The sequence below is a fragment of the Thermobia domestica genome, chromosome 13 (assembly GCF_964235325.1).
Source record: "Thermobia domestica chromosome 13, izTheDome1.hap1.1, whole genome shotgun sequence".
Taxonomy (NCBI): domain Eukaryota; kingdom Metazoa; phylum Arthropoda; class Insecta; order Zygentoma; family Lepismatidae; genus Thermobia; species Thermobia domestica.
The window spans coordinates 129,273,735-129,291,840 of NC_137466.1; the positions used below are offsets into that span (position 1 = coordinate 129,273,735).

At 37.3% G+C, this 18,106-nt stretch overlaps 1 protein-coding gene across 1 annotated transcript in view; it reads left to right on the plus strand.

Annotated features, from left to right (window-relative positions):
• Positions 1-11,340: 11,340 nt before the first annotated feature.
• Positions 11,341-18,106, plus strand: part of LOC145668499 (venom serine carboxypeptidase-like) — a 31,096-nt gene continuing 24,330 nt past the window's right edge. The window contains exons 1-2 of the mRNA XM_081736458.1: positions 11,341-11,727; positions 15,264-15,447. Coding sequence (XP_081592584.1) covers positions 11,449-11,727; positions 15,264-15,447 — 463 coding nt within the window. The 5' untranslated portion in view covers positions 11,341-11,448. The remainder of the gene's footprint in view (positions 11,728-15,263; positions 15,448-18,106) is intronic.

The window sequence follows — 18,106 nt, forward strand, 5'->3', positions numbered from 1 at the left end:
AGGTTGCACGTTGGCGCGCCGTGTCGCGGGGTCAATCCCCACTACGAGTCCAAGCTTTGGACCCAACAACTAAGAGATGGATCGGATCGCATTTGAAACTTTGGGTCCCGTCTCCATATAGCGCCGCTGCTGAAAAGGGACGTTGAACATCTTAACAAATAAACAATCAAACAATAAACAATTGTTATAAACATACAATTGAATGATACTGTAGTGCGCGAATGTGATATCTAAATGAATTGGTTTAGCTCGTTAAATTAAACGTAAGTCCTGCTACGGTTTCGTTTTCTCTTCGGGTACCCAAGCCGCTCGTGTTAACGGATTCCAAAATATGTAAACAGAACAATAAACCACCTTCATATTTTATATCTTGTCCTTATTTCTCCATTTAAAGTCACATCAAGATTGTCTTCGTGTCCATTTTGTTAGGTCTATAAGGTGGGGACGTTATTACAAAATAATAATCATAACGTCATACTCTTCTCATGTTTATTTTTGCTTACAATGCAACTGCTGGAGCCTCAAATCTATACGCCTATTCCAATTTAGCAACCACAGTAGATTAAGTGTAGAGAACCGGGTTCGATCATTGTGTTCAGTAGCCGATCTTGAAAGTAAAAACTGGCGGGGGACGGGGTGTCAGTATTTTGCTATGTAAAATACGTAATTTGGACTGCGTTTTGGTATTTATGACATTAGTGATTTTCTAGTAACGCAGCAAAATTGGGGGACCAAGACCCCCGACCCCACCCTAGATTCGCCACTCTCTGTTCAACCATTCTGAGTGGCTTTCTTCAGTTTCACAAGTCGAATGCCAAGATGGTACCTCTATAAACGCTCTGGCCGCAAGATCGCTTGCGTTTGTGTCTGAACTTTAGTCGTCGGATGTCATTAACTCTCATAATGTAAACAGATTTAGGCTGCACTTAAATGCACACGCAGTCGAACTCTGTAGGGTATTGTCGACCTTGAAAAACAACATTGATTATCATTTTACTGTGTGTAAGGAAATTGGTTTCTGGTCTTCTTTAAATATTAAAACATGTAAGAGGTATTTCAGTTTCACACAATAATTTTAACTGAGTCCAGAATATTCAACAAAAAGACGCCCTTGAAATGACAGTACATAGCGTTTGTCTTACGTCCAAAACTGTTTATAGGAACAAAAATACGATAGAAGAGATAAAATAAACATTGATTAACAGAGTCATGCTGTTAGTGGGATTCGACTCTAAGCCATATGACAGACGAGCACCTAAAGAAGCTAGTCTACCGAAGACTGACGCGTATTCTGGAAGCGACTGTGCTTGTGTGCAGTGCTTACTGTCTGTGCTTTATAAAACACCGTAGTGGGAAATGGAGTTTACTTGGGCAGAATTAAGTGATATGCATCTGACATATGGTGCAGCTTTGGGAAATGCAAGGGAGGCACAAAGACTGTATAGAGAACGTTTTCCAGAACGACGGTGCTCCCATCACACTACATTTACGTCAATTGATCGGCAGCTGCGAGAATCAGGTTCCTTATATATACACCGGCCTGATGCAGGAAGACCACGAACAGTAAGAACACCAGCATTCGAAGAGAATGTGTTGGACCAATTTGGATGTGTTGGAATGTGTTGGCAAAATCCCTGAAAAAGCACGCAGGCCGTTGGACATGTGTTGCATGTTCAGCACCAGCAAATGTGGAACGTCCTACATAAAGAACATTTCTATCCATATCCCACACGTGTGCGATTTCCCCGATGGTACCTGCGGCAGTGTGTGGAGAATGCGCAGTTCGCGCGGCATGTTTTGCTCACAGATGAGAGTAGTTTTACTCGTGACGGATGTTACAATGCTCATAATAGGCATATGTAGGCAGCAAACAATCCGCATGCAATGTTTCGCCGAGGTCATCAAGAACGATTCACAGTTAATGTGTGGGCCGGTATAGTGAATAACGTCTTAGTAGGATCTTATGTATTACCTCCACGACTGAACATGCATACTTACAGTGTGTTTCTTTCAGAGGTACTCCCGGAACTGCTAGAAAATGTCCCCCTTGCAGTCCGGCGACAAATGTGGTTCCAGTATGACGGAGGTCCACCCCATCGGCCGCGGCGTGTTCAAAATTTACTTTCTGATATGTTTGGGAATCGATGGATCGGGCATGCTGGTCCTGTAGCATGGCCTCCTAGATCACCGGATATGACACCTATGGACTTTTACCTATGGGGACACATGAAGGAGTTGGTCTACCAGACATCAGTGGAGAATGAATTGGACCTTGTGGGCCACATTGTCGAGGCTTCCGCAAGAATTCGTGTTAACCACGACGTTTTTCCTAGTGTGCGAGACGAAGTGCTTCGACGCTATCTCTTGTGTATTGAAGTCAATGGTTCACATTTTTAGTAGATTTCGTGACGTTCTAAGGTACAAGTGAATTACAAACACCATTTCCTGCATTGACTCGTCTTCTTCTGTCTTTGTGCTTTGTGTATTTTATTTGTGTGACTGGAGGTTATGCTTTACAGCATTGCACGGCACCAACTATGCTACTAATATGCGAATCACATTATTGCTATTCCCAGGAGGTCATTTGTCAGCTGCTTCTTACGTATGTTAATACTATACTTCACAATGCTGCATATTTAACATACATTTGTCCACGATAATTTGAACATTTTGATAGCGGGTTTGCATCTAGTTTCAACAGCTCTCAATCACTCTGCTTCATGTGTTATGCTGTAGCAACACCGCACTTGCCTCACTACGAACCTTCGACTGCATATTCACAGTACTTCATATTTCGAAATTCATTATTGGGCATCATCCGTATGTGGCGGTTATACAACCACACACAACAGGTATACAAGTGTCCATTATTTTGTATCCGTTTGAGTTATCGTCTTGGTTGCAAGATTATGAAACATGCATGTTTAACAAGAGCAGGTATGACTTCGTTGGCGAGTTTTTAAACCGCACCCTCTAACAGTGAATAGTTTCTGAAATATACGCCTTTGAAGATTCATTTTCCACGGTTTCGGCGCCTTATATCTCTGAAACAACGCGTTTTCGGACCCATGTTTACTAAGACTTTTTGTTTCTTTGTATGAGAGAATTTACTTCCCAAAGTTTGTCGGTGGAATTTTTTGACACCCGATATATTCATTTTGGGTCATTGTAGGCCAGAAAATGGTGGATTTTATTTGTCCCTTTTTGTCTTTTTCCGTTTTTTTTTTTTTTTTTTTGTTTATTGGTCTTTTCTTTAAAGCTTTTAGTAGGTCTTAACGTCTTTTTTGCTCTTCATCTTTCGACAATAAATTTACTGGTCGTTAACTCGAATCACACCACCTCTTAAACATCTTTTCTTTAGTAAGGAAAATTAAAAAGATAAGACAGTCTTCAACTACTGGACTGATAAGACCAAATCTGCAACAATCACAAGTCAGATAAGGAGGCGTAACCATGTCCTCCAGCAAGAAGGTGAAGGGGAAGTTTTATTTTAGTTTGTACTTCAGTTTGTGGAAGAAGGATAGGCCGTTAACCCACGGGAAGCTTGCATTTCTTGAGCATTATATCCATTAAATATGTAATTCTAATTAAATTGGGCCTTATTTTGACGTCCTTTTTTCCCGTTTTTAGGTCCTTTTTTAAAATATGTTTTTAGGTCTTTTTATATGTCTTTTTCAGGCAATTTTTAGGTCTTCAACTTCCGAGCCCTAATAATTACATTTGCGGACGTAAATAGCTTTATGGGAAGGGTACAGACTAGTTGAAATCCAAAATCAACTGCAGGAAATGCTAAAGAGCCGAAAAGTTGACTCTTCTTGAGGCTAGAGATATTGAACCAGCACAGCAAATGACTACTGTGATCGAAAATTTCTTTTGGTTCTCCTTCTCAGGTAACTTTAAGGGAACAATTAGGGAAGAGACTTCATCAGTGGTGGCTTGCAACCCAGCCACAGGCATGTAGTAGTGTGGTTGAAATTGGAATAGTTCATTGTTCGAATAATGGATTCCTCGAATATCCGAATAATAATTGATTATTTGAACAATCATTCGGATAACGATCGAATATTCGAAGAACAGCAGAAAAATATTCAAATAACAACAATTCGAATTATTCTTACAGAACTAGTGTGCAACTCAGAGCAGGCTATATCATATGTGCAACAAGTGTGGGACGGCAAAATCTATCATAATTATATTATTTAAAATAAATATCTGTTGTTGGGAACAAACTTCCTGATGATGGTACTTACATTTACTAAGCCGACGTTCTATTTGAATACTACATTCAGAAATGATATTTAGTTTGCATAGTTTAAGGCAGCGATGTGCCGTAAACTATAATTTTACGTCTACGCGATTGTCTACTGTAATCTATACGTAATCTACACTACACCTTTTCCCGTGTAGACTATGTAGAGAACCACTATCAAATGTAAGGAAGAATTTCGTTGCTCGTTTGTTCATATTTCCTCATTCAGTTGTTTTGCTTCGGTGCAGCGAAAGATTAGGGAAACGACTAACATATAAAAAGTAGAGGGAATTATCTAATCTGTATGTTTACTCTGCTCTCCACATACCACTTCCTTAGATTTTCCACTTCGAGCACTGCTTTTATAATAACTTACAAAACTAATTCTCACCTGTGGGCTTTCAGTCTTGAAGCTGCTGTATTTGCCAATTTTTTCTTGCATATTTTACAAAATGCATATTTTTTATTTTCCTTCAAGACGAAACTAAGTATTCGAAAGTTACTATTCGCTGGTCTAGGCATTTTATTTTGTACGGAATTTCGCAAGGTAACGACAAAAGAAAGCTCCTTTATTGTCCACGGCGTCATATTAAATTACGTGTTGTTGACATATTCTACATAGTCTACGTTGTTTACATTGTCTACGCATAGTTGACACGTAAACGTAAACTATCGTTTTTTACGCGTAGACGCACATCTCTGGTTTAAGGTCACATGGATAGTGCTAAAGCAAATGGTCAAACAAATTCCAGCATGAATTGTCTGATTCTTATCAAATATAAGAACTCAATTCTCGAACAGTAGCGAACACCTGTCCCATTTAGTTAGTTATCACAGTGTTGATGTAAAAACTAGTCTTTGTCAAAATAAATTCTTATCATTGAAGGTGGAAACAAGTTTCTTTTTTAAAAATTTTCAACAGATGTAGAAGGAAAATCAATAAATAAAGACAAGAGAGCTAATTGCACTGGAATGCAAACATATATTTGATTGAAGCTCGATATTAAATTCTATAAAAAGGATTACCATCTCTCTGCAGGTGTGTTTGCTTTATCTTTCACTAACATAATAGATTATTATTTAAAGAAAAAACGAACACAACGAGATAGTATTCGTAGTATTTAGGCCTTTCAGAGTGCGAATGGACTTTCGCTCCCCTTCGTTGTTTATGATGTGTTAGCATACTTAAAATCGTGGCTTTTAATATTTGTTCTTTCTCGAGAAAAGGAGGCAAATGATACCATTGCACGGGGCGGCATATTGCCTAGGGCCTATCTGTATATACCCTCACCAGGAACGCCTGTAGTATTTTCCCCAACGGGTTGTAAAAGCCTGGAAATTTCACCCTGTATGGAATACTCTGTACATCCACTGAAAATTAATGAAATATGCATTTTTGGATTCCGTATGTGTGACTTCCTTTACGCTGATAAGGACTACCATCCATAGTTTCTGGAATTCGGAATAGGGCCTGTTGAAATTTGGCTTTTTCGCGATTTTGAACAGCCCTAGCTCTGAAACTATGCACTTTTCCCCACAGGTCTATATGAACTTTTTCTCTTATTTTGATATAAGGAATCGCGTCTTATAATTTGTCGGTATAGCTCATTAACAACCTGTATATATATAAATCGATAGATGGATATAGGCTATATTTAAAAAGTATGCTAACTAACCCCACAATACTAGCCAACCAGCCCTTTACTAGGGGCCGGTTGGCATACTACATCTTAAAGAAAGATTTATTTCTCGAAAACCGTAAGCAACAAAATACAAACAAAAATTGGATTTATCCGAGGAAACATTGGTCTCTTCATATACGTCTATACAGTCCACTATTTGCTCATAAAATAATAAAAAATGAAAAGTTGGCCAATCAGCCTCGGTCTCCCCTACTCTCGTACTATATTATACTATATGTGAGTAAGCAAGTCTGTTTTCATATAAATTTCGAAGAGCTTAATCCGCTTCGAAAATCCAGTGGTGGACAATTGATCCTCTTTGCTCTACCACGTAGGCGTTCATACCTCTGAGTTTTTATATTTGTAAAAAGTCTAAAGTCATTTGACGGTCATACTGCACAAATCGGAACATTATTATCTTAAAAAATAGAATAAATGAAATTAAATCTTTTGAGTTTTACGTCCCACGGTTATGCCGGTTAGGCTAAAGGAGACGGTGATGATGAGAAATGGATGAAATGGTGGAATGAAGAAAGTGGGAGGAAACGGGAGCACTCCGAGCAAACCCACACACACGGTGTTTGTCCACCACAAAGTTCACTTGGCAGGGGCTGGGATCGAACCCGTGATCTCAAGCTTTAAAAATAGAAGAGAAGTCTATAGTTTCGTCTGCTATTATAGGAACAATTACCTTCTTTTGTTTTCTCCTTAATAACATTAATGACACACATCTAACATGCATTCTAATCTGCCATTTAGAAACCTTTAGATGTTCGTCGAAACACAATAGCATCATGGACTTTCTAAACGAATGAGTTCTTAGTGGAAATTTGTAAGATCTCTAAAAAAATCCTAAGGTTGAAATTTCGAACGGGTTTGTGTTTCATCGTGTCTTCCAAGCGTTGTTTCAAACGCTCAACAAAATTTGATACAGTTATATACAAGAAATGCGAATTTCTGTTTTTCGCAACTTGTGCATTGTGTTTCTCAATATTTTATTTAAACGCTCCGTCAAGTTGTTGTGCATGTTGTTTTCTCAAAACGTTTTGCTCTAATACCACTTTCATGTAAATTTTTTTATGTCCGTGCTTTGACGTATTTTTTTTTTTTAAGTGAGTACGGGTCTTATCATGTACGGGTTTGCGTCACAAACAGGGCCGTAACTTATGGGGGGCAACTTTCCCCCAGGGAAGTTCTCCGCCGTTCGAGGGGGCTCATTTTAAGACAAAATTTTCTTACTCCATATACCATACGAACATGAAATTATAAATGAAGCATCAATCAGGTTCACTACTTTAATTTGAGAATGACTTTAATTTTCCGTACTACTATTACTACCGGTATTATTATTATTATTATTATTATTATTATTATTATTATTATTATTATTATTATTATTATTATTATTAATTATTTATTATTTATAAGAACACTGTATATAAAAATGAAAGATAGGCGGTTTGTTTTGAATACTAAAAAACTAGTTGTTTGCCAACTTCGGTAGTCGTGAAGTCTAGGAATCAAGGACATTGTTCACGAGCTTTTGAATGTGGGTTGAAGGTCTAGGTTGAGTATTCGGGCTCGAGCCAAACACTGTTAAAAATTATAGGGTACTGGCCAAATATCTTCAAAATTGCTCGGCTCGGGTTTAAAATTGTCAACGACTCGAGCAGCTCGGCTCACAGCTCATTCACTATCGACCCGAACCGAGAAGTGAACCGAGCCAATAGCTCACCCAACCGACTCGGCTCAATTGCGCCGAACCGAGCAGATGGCTCATACCTACCAAGCCAACTCGAGTCGATGGTTCACCCCAAGTGAGCCGGCTCGAGCCATCTTCTCAGTTGAGCCGAGCCGAGCTGAGCTTGTTATAAAAAATATCTTGTGGTCACGCTATTGAGACGAGACGAGATGCGAGCAGTGTCCCCTCTCGTGAGCAACACTAAAAGTATTCCATATTACTGTTTAGCTCACATTTCTCATGGCTTTCGTTTTCCAGTGTAATCAGGCCATGATTTCAAGACAAGTTAAAACGAACGAGCCATTTATCAAACTCGACTGTACTCGAAACTCGACGCGAAAAACTGAATCGGTTCGGAACTCGACTCGAGTATATTACCTTCGACTTGACTCGAAACTCGACTTGAATTCGAGTCGAGTCGAGTTTTAGCTTGATTCGTGCTCATCCCTATGCGTTAGAAAAAATGGTTGCTTATTATTATTCTGCTAAACTAATTATATAATAATAGCAATGTTGTTATGTAAAGTTAAAAATACAGAATATAGAGAAACATTACACTACAACTAGTAAAATGAGAACACATGAACTGGGAATGTATCAAAACTTGCCAGTAACTTTTAAATCGATACATGCTTTTTAAAGCTAGTTTCAAACTCTATAATCAATGGGACTCTAGGATAAGCAAACTGATCTGAAATTATTCCAATATTACATACCATCAGCAAACTATTTTCAAGTAATAAAGTAGGCCTGCTCATCAGAACACAGTTTATTCATATTAACCCCTTACTGTAAATCGTTAATTATGGCACCCTAGTTGTTGATAAATATTTTCCGCCGGGGCACTTCAGGCACTTTGGGCCGTATGGAGAGTCATTTTGACGCGTGATTAGTGTCATACTAAAGAGTTCGACTAACATAAGGTTCCTGTAGTAGTCAGGCCTTTAGTATGACGCTAATCATACTTCAAAACGACTCTGCATAATGCGGTTTACTTTTAAATTCTGTCCATCATCATCCTCAGCTCTTAAGAAAAAAGTATTCTTTCAATGTTCGAACGGTAAAATATTTTCGCTCTCCATCTTTATAAAAACAACACCAATCAAAGTAAAATAGACTACCGGTATTATTGCACTCCTAGTTCACTCATTGAATGTATTGATTTGGAACTGTCAAAATCTACGACAAAATCTTCCAGGTGCTTGCAATCAGTACATGTGATTTTCCTAAGGCTGTCCTCATCTTCAAAAAACAGCAAGTGGCACTACTAACTTATCTGTTTCTCTGTGTGTCTGTGACTGTCGGTCACTGACATATGTAGTTCATGCTCGATTGTTTCATTCTGAGAAATTCAGTTACAGAAAAGAAACATTTGTTTCCGAAAAAAATACCCGAAATGTAACGCGAAAAAAGTAACGCAACTTAAAAGTTTGTAACGCGTTACCGTTACAGTTACTTTGGAAAAAATGTAACGCGTTACTAGGAAACGTTACTTAAAAAGTAACGCGTTACAAGTAACGCGTTACAAGTAACGCGTTACTTGCGTTACGTTACTTCCCAAGACTGTTGCTATGTTACATAGGTATTCATTGTCTGCTATGTTGAAAAAATGCTCATAAAAGGGAATGAATAACCCCTTCTATGTTTCGTAGTCTTATGTATTCTCTACTATGTTAAAATTTGGGTTGGAAAATAAGCCATACTCTTTTACAAGTTCTGGTATGTTTAAATAGGGGTGGAACGAATACACATGGGTGTTCACGCCCCCTTTGCTATGTGTCACTTTCTGGTATGTTGAAAAAAAATCTGATAAAAGGGAATGAATACACCCCTGCTATGTTACGTAGTCTTATGTATTATCTACTATGTTCAAATAGGGGTTGAAAAAGTGATCATAAAAGAGAACGAATACACCCCTAAAATGATCATAAAAGGAAACGAATACATCCCTGCTATGTTACGTAGTCTTATCTATTATCTGCTATGGTAAAATAAGGGGTTGAAAAACTGATCATAAAAGAGAACGAATACACCCCTATAAATGATCATAAAAGGAAACGAATACATCCCTGCTATGTTACGTAGTCTTATGTATTGTTTGCTATGGTAAAATAAGGGGTGGAAAAAGTGATCATAAAAGGGAACGAGTATACCCCTAAAAATGTACTATCCCTGCTATGTTACGTAGTCTTATGTATTATCTGTTCTGCTATGTGTTCGGTATTCTCTGCTATGGTAAAATGTTCAAATAGGGGTTGAAAAAGTGATCGTAAAAGAGAACGAGTCCACCCCTTAAAATGTACTCATAAAAGGAAACGAATACACCCCTGCTATATTACGTAGTCTTATGCTCTGCTATGTGTTCGTAGTCTCTGCTAAGGGGTGGAAAAAGTTATCATAAAAGGGAACGAGTCTACCCCTTACAATGTACTCATAAAAGAGAACGAGTATACCCCCTAAAAAGTGCTCATAAAAGGTAACAAATACACCCCTAAAATGGAGGTCGTAAAAGACCGTGGGTGGACGGTTCAAGGTGCTCGATTTCTCGTATCCTCCCTGTGTCGTCCGGCATAGTGTGTCAGGCGGCACTGGGAAATTCATTGTCTGCTTCAGGCGGGACTGAGAAAGTGGGTAGAGGGTCAGTGGCGCAGAACTCCCATTTTTCTACTACTTTTCTACTACACTGCTTTATTCTGATTTGATGGGAAATTCCTTATTTCAAGGCTACATTAATCATCCAGGACTTCCCCTTCAAAGGACATTTCTGGAACCGCTAATGCTTGAATGAAGTCCATGATCAACTTTCGCGTACCACCATTTTCAATTTTCTCTTTCTGTTCAAGTGTTAAATGAAGAGAAATGTTTTTAAACTTCTGAATACGACTCATATCTCCTCTTTCCACAAACTTCAATGTGAACAACAGAAATAATCTAGCACCTTTGCAAGTTTTTCAACTCCTTCGAGACTACATGGTCAGCGTCCATGATTTTGTTGGAGATCGGAGTTCGATTTCCGATAGTTCATTTAGTTCGGATCGCATGTTAAGCTGTAAGTCCACATCTCATATAGCCTTATTACTAAAAGGAGTGCTAAACTCGAATCAAACCAACCAACCAACTACATAAGCTTATAAATAAACACACAGCACTCGCACAAGAAACACCACCTTGTACTTTTATGATCAAATTTTCTTTCCAATTTACATCTGTAACATTCCCTATATTCACCGAACTTTGCTCTCAATGCACGAGAAATGTAAGGATGCTTTTTCATCTGAGACCTATACATATTTATATCACGATATTTCTGTCTCATACATAGCGTAGATTTGCATTTGCTCTTTTCTTGCTCTCTGCAAACATATATCACAAAGCATTTTTATTGAGTAATTTTGTCCTGAATATCGGATTGCGATACCTTCAATATTATTGCTATCTTGGGAAAATCTCGAAAAATAAAATTTAATGCCGTTTGTCGCAAATCGATCGCAAATATTCCGTTTCAATCATGTTAAGTCGATATTTTATCGGGCCCATTGATAAGGTAACTTATCACAGCACAGACTATTGAGAACTTTTTACAGTATCTCACAATAGCTAATGAAGTATAATTACTATAATAATGAGGATGTCTTACGCAATAAACATCTTCACACAGGAGCAAAGATCAAGCACAAAGTGATTGAAGATCACCAGAATAAGTTTAGTTGCATTCAGTATTTCCTTGACTAGTCTATCTGTGCTAAATATTATTGCAAACTAATAGAGGATAAATAATGTTTTCTTACAAAATATGTTTTCTAATACTGATCCTTACATTTGTGGACGTAAATAGCTTTATGCGAAGGGTATATCCTAGTTGGAATCCAAAATCAACTGCAGGAGATGTTGGAGAGCCGCTCTATGTTACTCCTCTTCTTGAGGCTGGAGACATTGAAACAGCACAGCAAATGGCCGCTGTGACCGAAGTCTTCGATGTACCGAGTTACGCTGGATACTTTACCGTGAAAGAAGAGTACAATTCCAATCTTTTCTTTTGGTTTTTTCCTTCTCAGGTAAGTTTAAGTTAAATAAACATTTGGAAAAATTCTGTACAACGTTTGTAAATTTAACTGTAATTCGATTTATTAGCATCATGATAGAGGGATACAGACAAAATCTCGCGGTCGAAACATCGCCGCCCAAAATCTCACCGGCCAAAACCTCGCCACCCAAAATCTCCCGTGGCTAAAACCTCGCCGGACAAAATCTCGCCGGGCCAAAACCTCGCGTGGTCAAAATCTCGCTGCCCAAAACAACGCGTGGCCAAAACCTCGCCGGCAAAACCTCGTAGGCCAAAATCTCGCCTGCAGCTTAATAAAAATTCAGTGTAGTATAACAATATCTGCTGCTTTTCTTATAAGTAAAAAGAAAAAAGAAAGGAAGAGCTTGGTGTGGTGAGAGTAGGGGCGCCGAAATCTCTAGCTACGGCTCTGTATATATATATATATATATAATATATATATATATATATATATATATATATATATATATATATATATATATATATATATATATATATATATATATATATATATATATATATCCCCCTCCCCCTCCCTTTTGTTGTGCTGACAAAGTAAAATTATAAAAGACATCCTAAGCTCAAACATCATCTATGTTGAAAATTTGATTGAGATCGGTAGGATGGCTCAAGAGGTATAATGTAACAAACATAGTCATTTAATTTTTATATATATAAATTTCCAAAGCATGCATTAGAATTTTTCTTGTCATTATTTTAATGTACTTATGTGTTATTACTAAATATATACATATAGTAATATATAGAACATTCTACATTGAAGAAATCGTCGTGAGAGGTTTTATCCTGACAACATTTTTTTCCAGGCGACACTACGTCTCGCTTAATTTAGACCAGGCGAGATTCTGGGTCGCGAGATCATTACAACGAGGTTTTGGTCATGCGAGATTTTGGATATGGCGATATTTTGGGGCGCGAGGTTTTGGAAGACGAGGTTTTGGCAAGGCGAGGTTTTGGGCCGGCGAGATTTTGGCCCGCGTGGCCCGCGACGTTTTGGGCGGCGAAGTTTTGGCCAGGCTGGGTTTTGGCCAGGCGAGGTTTTGGGAGGCGAGGTTTTTGCCAGGCGAGGTTTTGGTCCGCGAGGTTGTCGCCGCGAGGTTTTGTACCCAAACCCATGATTGATTATTGCAGATTAGATTAAGCTAAAAGTCGACAGGGCTAAAGAACGATTCACATAAGTCCAGTTTTGATTTTAAATCACCTAAAAATACTTTAATTACCGTAATAAAACTACAGAGCTTCAATAAATATCATTTAAAAGGTCTATTTGAATTGTTTTATATGAATGAATGTTACAAGTAGTACAGAACATACGTCACTGTTAGGAGTATATATCGTTGCATGAGAACCAGAGGAACGTAACTCCATTTTCGTAGGTTTACAGGCGAGAGGACAAAAAAATTTATTTTCTTAGAATGATATGTTTTTAATAAGATGGTAATTGAACTACATTATAACAGATGATCGACAAGGAGAAGAGATGGCGTTCCATTCCATTTACACCAAGTAGGGCTTTCAAAATTATGTCCAAACATGAAGAAAGCTAAAATCCAAGCATCTTTGAAGCTACGTTCCTCTGGTTCTCATGCGACGATATGTCACTCTTAGAAGACAAATAACAATAGATACAACCTACTACTTAATGTATTTTTGTTACATATATCTTAAATAAATAAACGAACAGTTTCAGGATAATAAAACAAATGACACTTTTTTTAACGCCACAAAAATTCATTTTTCTTGTATTGATCGAAAACTATAATAAGAATTTACTCTCGAGCACGGGATAAAAGTGAGGGGGAACGCGGGAGAGTGCTGTTCACCTCACTTCCGAAATTATATATGGCATCCCTCCACTTCCTAAATAATACAATGGGCAAAGATAAGCAGCGTCCCCCTACCTTTTCTGATTCACTTTTACCCCTGCTCTCAAGCATTTCGTGCTCATACTGTTTAGCTCGATGATGATTTATCGATTGTCATACGAGTTTGCACTTAAATATTGCACTAAAATAATAAAAAATACTTAACTTTAAGAGTTATTCATTATTTTGTGCTATAGTAACCATACTGTGCACTGTAGTGTATCTTGCTGATGCCCGATGAAAAGCCCGATGAGGATATTAGTTTCATCCAGTAGATTGCGTAGTTATCATACAACATCAACTTCTCAACTTTTAGATGTATCATACAAAAACCTCGTTCTTCTTGACTTTCTCAAAGACTACACATGAGGATTTACACTCACCCATATTACTCAATAAGGCATATCGATTGACTTTTTTCCCGTTAAATACTGAGAATATTATTCTCAGCATTTATTCAATAGCTTCATTACCTTTCCTTATTACTTGTATTACTATTATTACTTGTATTACTATTATTACTTGTATTATTATTATTGCTTAAGAAAGCGTGATTGAGAACAAAAAAGTGTTAAAGAAGAAGAAGTACGTCCTATGCCTGAACAGGAGTAAGAAAATTTCAATATTATAGTCAAAAGCTTATCCACATAAATTTAATTAACATCACAATGAAAACATTGATCGGCAATGCGTTTATTGTAAAAATTATTAACGTGTAACAGTTTCGCTAAGTATCATTTGGTTTCATCAGACACTATCAATGCCAAGTGAATAGTTGGAGAATCTATTACACGTTAGTAATTTTTACAATAAACGTATTCTTTTGCTCAGCGAGTAGTTGAAAAATAAGATTTAAATCTAGTAAGAGCAAAGCTTGTTCAATGGAAAATTATTACAATTGATGAGCAAAATCGAAAGAGCATAAGTAAGAAAAATCTGGTAGTTATTATATACAACCCTACTTTCAAATTATGAAATTTTATTACAACTCCTTAACGATAATATTTTTGAACTAGTTAGAGATCAAAACCACAGTAAGAATTTTTTGAGACACTGTATGCATATTTCACAATTCATCATAAAGGAAAATAATACAAATTCTGAGGCAAATTCTGGAAATACATTGCGTAAAAATATGCTGAAATTCTTTTAGAGCAACATAAATGAATGAATCACAACTCAATAACTTACATATAAGATCTTCCAACACATAGATGTTTGGTTTGACTTCAGTGGGCATGGATTTTTAAGACAGAAGTATCTCGAGGAAACTCATTCATATGGACTTTGATCATTGCTGCACTTCCCAAACTGTTGTTCCCTAGGGAGGGTAGATATTAGTAATAGGCAATTCCGGAACCATTCGTTTCTTCTGAAACTTCAAAGCAATCAAATTGGTGAACCTATTGGATTTTTAAAATAGAACATTCCACTCAAATCAAAGAATTCCGATTGTCAGAATGAAATTTTGTTTGTAATGGATTAGAAGGTAAAATAAACCAAAATTCCCATCAACAATTGCTATACGGTGTGTAGAAATCATGGCTACAGAACTACTTCCGCAATTTACTCTTTTAATTTAATTTTTAAATTTGAGAATAGCAGAAGGATTTTGAACTCTTATAGTATCGCAATGTTCCAGACTAACCCTGCAGATGCACCGATCCTCCTCTGGTTACAAGGCGGTCCTGGATCAGCTTCCACTTATGGTCTGTTTACGGAAAATGGGCCCTTCTTTGTCAATGCTGATATGACTTTATCTCCAAGAGAGTACGCCTGGACAAATGCCTTCTCTATGCTTTACATTGATAACCCAGTGGGAACAGGTTAGTGTGATGAATACTTTTAATATATAGTATGTACTAACTAAATATAATACACAAGAGTTTACAATACAATTAGTTTTGTACATTTGAACTCAAATGTTTTTCTTATTTCTTGTGTTTATATATTTATTTCGTATTTATTTCGAATATTGGACACAACATCTGGAATACTGGACAAGCCGATGGTAGTAGTGTAATTCTGCAATCCAGCTGTCCTAGAGATGAAGGTGAGATAGTAGTGTGGAAAACGTTCTACAATATGAAAGTCGATCTTTAATGATGGTCTGTGCATTCACCAATTGCAGCGAATTCAAATCCGGATACGGTCATGATACGGAGCCCACATTATTGGTAGATCCGTTCTTCATAATCTCGGTATTGTACAATACGAGGCAAAAAACCTGCAACATGAAAGTTTAAGTTCATTGTGAAACTACGCCAACAACATAGGCAACCAACCTAACGTCTTTGTGGCACTGATCACGCCAGGATAACCTTCGGCTTCGTCCCCCTGCACACTTCGTTTGGAGCAAGAAATGCATAGACCACGTGACTACAAACCACAAATTTCTCACAAGATGGAGTAATAGATTGAGGTTCTTCTCATTTTACATCCTCAGTTTTAAAGAGAGAGAAAGAGAAAAAGGTCAACGTGATAAAAACTAAATAAAGAAGAATATGCGAAATATAAAGGAAAAGAAAACGTGCGCATATATTGACAAATGACACATGCACTTCAAAGGGGACCACCACAAATTTTGTTATGAACCATATATAATAACTGTGAGAATCAGCAAACCACAAAGACATAATTACACACAGTAAGTGTTATATAACACATATTTATTTAAACAAATAAAAATGCTCGCAGAAAGCTGAAAATGTCTTTAAAATCTCAACCATAACTGAAACAAGAGATTACTTCTCTATTGTTTTTCTTCGTAGCATCCATCTACATAGAGAAATGAGAAAGAGAGAACATCTTAAGAGATTCGCACGTATACAATATCGGAAACTGCTAAATGGAAAAAATTACAGTCTTTGGATGGGATTCGAACCCAGAACCATAGTATTAGAAATCCCACATTCTACCGATGTAGCTAGTCTGACAGTAATACCCTTTTCCTCCATCATTATCTATGAAAGATGGAATGGAGTCTGCAGAAAACTACGTCTAACATGTCCACGACAGACCGCCTATAACCTATGTCTAATTGGTACTTAAAAAAGCTAGTTCTACACGTGCATAGTAAGTAAAATCAAATGAGTAGTTAGTACACATCACTTTGTCTGTCTCACTCTATCTCTGACTATAGAAATCGAGGAAGAAGAAAAAAGTATAGAGGTGAGAACAGGAAGAGCAAGCAAAAATATAAGTTGCAGGAAACTGAATATCAAGGAGAGAGAGAGAGACATAGAGACAGAGAGAAAAATAGAGGGAACGGAGCAAATGATTTAATATACATCGGAAAAGAAGGTTCACAACTGTGCTATACATTTAATGCATTGAATACTCTGCAGGCCCGTATCCACGGGGGGGGGGCTAGGGGGGCCGCCCTCCCCTAAACGTTGGCTGGCCCTAATAAAGGTTTCACGATAGGCTTGCAAATGAACTATAATATGGTGATGAAGTATAATATGATTGGGTCGGGCTCCCCCTAACTTCTGCCGCCCCCCCTAAATTTTTGGGCTGGCTACGGGCCTGATACTCTGTTTCTTCTAAATTGCTTGCTAGATGACAAATATTAATTTGTAAAAACGTAGCAAATGCCCGCGTTGTCTTGTTTTCTTACTGTTTCAGTAATAGTGGAAAACGTGGTTTATGCAACATGCAACATAATAAATTACTAATTTTCCCACAACAACCATGTAGATGTTGTTGATGATTTTGAGTTTAACGTCCGTTCAGCAGCGAGACTATATGAGACGTGGACCTACTTATTAACGTGGAATCCGAACCATATGAGCTGCTGCCGGGAATCGAAGCAACCATGTACTGTTGGTAATAAATTTCTAAGCAAAAGAAAAAACTGATCAGCAAAATACATAAAACGATAGTCCTGCAAACTATTACTTAAAGAGAATTTATTGTAAAATCAATACATCCATGTGGCGGTATATAGTCGTAAAGTGATTAGAAAACTTAATATTAAACTGTCGATCACATTGTTTTACTTATTTGAATTCAATGTCGTATAGATTCGGTTTTAGCTCTAGATTTCAGCGTTCTCACTTCGATTCTTAACTTGTTGGTAATATGCATTAATCGAAATTATAAAAGTATACGAAATTTAACTAGCTAAAAGAAGAGAATAACATAAAAATCCGGATTAGAGTATTACAATAAACATGTGTATTTTGTTTAGGGTTTGCAAGTCATAGCTTATAGGAATTATAGGAAAAACGTTCGTTGTGAAAGCACAAGTTAACAAAAACAAAAAATAGACACAAACCTCAGGGGGGTTTGAACACGAGAAGGTGGAGGTAGTAGACTACTCTACTAAACCGCGCGGCTATATCTTAATTCTCTAAGAACGTTTTGATAAATATTGTCTAGAGTATTTGCACTTTACTTGTTTCTGTTTTGTTGTTTGTCATATAATGTATACGAGTGGCGAATAATAGAATACAACTGTTTTAGACGAGTATGAACAAATTT